A 4,407-nucleotide genomic window follows, 5' to 3' on the forward strand; every position below is an offset into this window, starting at 1 on the left:
TGGTAACAATAAAAACGAAAAAGAGAAAACAAAAATATCTGTTAGGCATGAGGACTGTTGTGCTCCTTCCTATAAGGTCCCCAAGTACATGAGGGTATGTAACACTTCTGAGGCTGGAGAAAAACTGGATCACACTCTGAGTATGTAAAACAGAAAAAAGAGAAGCTTTGGAAGAAAGCCAGTGATATCTATCCCTGAAGTGGTAGCCCTTCTTACTGTCTACCTTCCTTTCTTCCTTCCTTCCTGCCTTCCTTCCTTCCTTCCTTCCTTGCTTCCTTCTTTCCTTCCTTGCTTCCTTCCATCCCTCATTCCCTCTGTCCTTTCATTCTTTTGGTTTTTAATTCAAGTTAGTATTTAATCCCACATGTCCTTGAAACTGCAATGATATTCCTGCCTCAGCTTTGAGAGTGCTGGGATTAATGATGTGTTCGCCCACACCCTGCAAATCAGCATTGTTATTTTGTGTGAAAGGAGATAAAATTATACACAACAAAACAGAGCAACATTGGACATAATAACTCAATGTAAGAGATATAAATTTCAAAACTAGATAATCTGAAATCTTCCCTATCTATCATGTTTTCTCTTGTTTTCTTCCAAATAGTTGTCCATGTCTTGCCACACAGAGAATTCATACTGAGCAACCTAGTATAAAATTAATCCAAACAGTCTGAGAAAGGAGTTTTAGGTTTTTAAAATCAGACAAAAAGGAAGTCACTAATGGCTGTGCTAGAATCTGTTGTTTGCTTCAAAATGCCTGTGCATACTTTCATGTATGTGGAAACTCAGTTAAACACAACCAGCTTAAAAAAAAAAGACCATATTTTATAGAACAAACCAAAACACGGATAAAAGTATTGGTCTTCAAAGAGATGATAGAAGGAAATCCGCTCCTTACTACATTGCCTAGGGTCAACCTCTCAAGGGACGTCCAGATTACTGGCTCCAACTTGCCAATGGGATAGGGGGAGAAGATGTGATGTTGGTTTCTCAGCCTGCAGGCTGGCAGAATCACAGCTGCTCATGGTGGGGAGAGGGTTTGCCTGGACTCCTGGCACTCGCAGCATGACCCATGTCCCAGGAAATTCCAGTGGAACTCAGTAATATTACTATTTCCAAACATTGGATCCAAGGAGTGAACTAGGTTAGTAAGAGATCTAAGAGCTCTGAGGAAGTAGCATTTACAGTTGTCCCACACTAGACTTTAGGTTTAGAGACATTCTGCCAATATTCACTGTTTGTGCCTGTCCCAAATCCATGTCCCTTGCTCCCGACACTGTATCAGATTACCCAGAAGAACCACCTCTTCACTCCCAGCACACCTATTTCTCATGGAGCCTTGAATCTGCTCCCTTCACATTACTTCCCTGCAACTGGCTTTCACCCACATGTGATCCCAAGGGAAAAGGTGCCTTATTGACCTCTCAGTCCTGCTTTGCTCCTTACCACCAGAAAGGAATAAACACAGAGGGCCTACTGAGAACAGTGGCATGCTGGAGTTACTATCCTCCACCCTAGTCTCTCATGTTCTGGAAATGGCAGGAAGACGATAGACCAGAGAACTCCCCCATATGAATGAGACAAAAGAAATTGTGGGCTAGTAAAACAGACTGTTTTCATAAACATATAGAAAAGACAGGTAGGATGAAAATTGACTGACTCTCACATTTTGAGTGAGACACACCTAGGGCAATTGGATTAGAATAGGGTGGGAAGAACCACCATAGGGTGGATCCTGTCCTAAGAGTTATAAAAGGGACACCAAGAAGGAAGAATCCTTTCTGTTTCCATGATGAGGTGGTTCCCTGCTTGAAACTTGGAATTCATATCCTTGCTTCCAGCCCAGATGAATTAGCCTCCTGAAAGGAACTCAGACGGGACTCAACAAGGCTTCGTATTTTAAGGTCAGTGCATTTTGGTGAGCTATTTCTTTGAGTGATCAAGAAACATTTCAGAGTTGACTTATATACTAGGAAATCTCAGTCAGCTTATTTCTAAATACGTATTTCTTTTAATCTATACATTAGGCTCTCTACTTGTGATTGCCATACTGCCCTGCCTGGCTTGGAACTGCTGACTGCAGTGAAATTTGTACCATCTGGTGAAGAAGAAATTTGATTCCTGTGACTTGACAAGCTTGCTGCACTTTCACTCTGCTGATGTTAAGGGTTTCCAGTACCGCAGGCCCAGCAGAAATGTCACAGGGGCCAGCAGTGGACAGCAGGTACACCACAGACATCAAAGTAGTGAACGTGTCCTTTTTGTGGACCATTGATAACATTAGATTTTGCCTAAAGGAAATAGATGACTGCATTCAAAGTTCAATCTTTTCAGCTGAAGGAAATGATCAAGTGAAATGGTGCTTACGACTCTACCCAAATGGTCTTGATGAACAAAGCAAAGATTATGTGTGCTTATACCTGGGAATGATCTGCTGTCCAAGGAGGGTAGCTCATGCAAAATTCACCTTTTCCATTCTGAATGCCAAAGGAGAGAAAACCAAGGTGCTCTCAAGTCCACAAGCTTATACATTTGTGCGAGGAAAGGACTGGGGATTCAAACATTTCATCCTTAGAGAGTTTCTTTTGGATCCAAACAATGGGCTTCTCTCCAATGACAAGCTTTCCTTCTTCTGTGAAGTGAAAGTAGCACAAGATCCCACCAATCATTCCAGCCAGAATATTAGGAAGCTGGTTAAGGTTCCTGAGGGCTGCTTGGCAGAGGATCTAGGAGGACTGTGGGAGCGATCCCAGCTCTCAGACTGTTGCTTGTGTGTGGCTGGCCAGGAATTCCAGGCTCACAAAGCCATCTTAGCAGCTCGCTCTCCAGTTTTCATGGCGTTGTTGGAACATGAAAAGCAAGGAAGCAAAAAGAATCGTGTTGAAATCAGTGACATGGATCCTGAAGTTTTTAAGGAAATGATATACTTTATGTACACTGGAAAGGCACCAAACCTAGGGATCATGGCAACTGAACTGCTGGAGGCTGCAAGCAGGTTTGGTCTGGAGCGCCTGAAGCTCATGTGTGAGAACCACCTGTGCAGCAACCTCTCTGTGGAGAATGCCGTGGAAATCCTCATCTTGGCTGACCTCCACAGTGCACATCAGTTGAAAACCCGGACCCTGGATTTCATCAATTTTCATGTTTCTGACATCCTGGAGACCTCTGAGTGGAAGGCCATGGTGGTGTCCCACCCTCACTTGGTGGCCGAAGCCTATCACTCTCTGGTTTCCATGCAGTGTGCATTCATAGTACCCCCATGCAAGCGTATGAGACTGTCCTAAGATCCCACATCTCCATTTATCTTCCCAAAACCCTGGCCACATTTGCTGCCCCTGAACCATAATATGCTAGGGCAATCCGTGGAAACTTCACTCTTCTATGTGGAAATATTAAATTGTGCCTCTCTAGGGGAGAGAAGGGACCACCGTCTTAAGGTCAGAAAAAGGAAATGCGAAATTGAGAGTTTAGAAGTCGTGTATCATGCATTTTCAAATCTGTGTTTTATAATATTGTGCAAAGTGGGTTTTTACAATGTCGATGCCAAACTGAAACCAAAACTCCTGTCAATGTTGAAGTCAGACCTGGGGTGGGGCTACCCTTAGAGGTAGGGACCATGAACTTCACTCTGTAAATGCAAGACTCCTTCCTGGCTTTCTGCACCATCATGCATCCCTGGGCACCCCACTTGTAACACGGGCTTTTTGCTGTCCCTCACTTTTCTCTGTAAATAAACCTGAATCGTACTTTGTAAAGTTGTTTGGCTCCTCATCCTTTTTCTGTATGTTAGATTCAGAAGCTAAGAAAAATTTCAGTGTGCTGATGATTTCAGGCCCATCCACGGGATGAACACAGTGGATGTACAATGTCACTAATTAACATAGTAGATGGGAGAAATAAATGACCCAGAACTCAGGCTGCTGAAGCCAAAGGACAATCACACAATGCAAGTCTTTGCTCATGTTGTCCTGTCCCAGTGACACAGACAGGCAGCACAAGCACTACAGCACATTCCCGCAAAATCTAGGCCTCTGAGCGAGCAGTCCAATCATGGTCCTGGAGAAAAAAGAGAGGAAAATGCTCAGATTTATGAAAATGGCATAAAAGAGAATTAAAAGTAGAAGTGTTTTATGTATTTCAGAGGAATTCATGTTGAGGAAGCAAAATTTATTACTTACAACTGCACTAAGAAATGGCTGTTGCCAAATTCACACTATAAATCTCAAAAAGAGCTTTCTCACTGTGAACATTTAATATCCATAAGAATAGAATACATGTTTCTATGATATTATGAAGAATAGAATTAAAATTAAAAATGAAAACGTAGTGGGTTTCATCTCAAAGTTTGGGCTTTTGTAAAAATCATTAGTGGTGTTACTCTGGAATCACCTAGAATCTGTAATGGCT

The 4,407-nt window shown here is 42.5% G+C and overlaps 1 protein-coding gene across 1 annotated transcript; it reads left to right on the forward strand.

Annotated features, from left to right (window-relative positions):
• The first annotated feature begins 2,159 nt into the window (after positions 1-2,159).
• LOC134472325 (speckle-type POZ protein-like) lies at positions 2,160-3,284 on the forward strand. Its single transcript, XM_063233648.1, has one exon. It carries the CDS (start codon positions 2,160-2,162, stop codon positions 3,282-3,284), a length of 1,125 nt encoding a protein of 374 aa, XP_063089718.1.
• The last annotated feature ends 1,123 nt before the right edge of the window (positions 3,285-4,407 follow it).

The sequence above is a fragment of the Cavia porcellus genome, unplaced genomic scaffold, assembly GCF_034190915.1.
Source record: "Cavia porcellus strain 051 isolate PalLab524CR breed Dunkin Hartley unplaced genomic scaffold, mCavPor4.1 scaffold_23, whole genome shotgun sequence".
Lineage (NCBI taxonomy): Eukaryota > Metazoa > Chordata > Mammalia > Rodentia > Caviidae > Cavia > Cavia porcellus.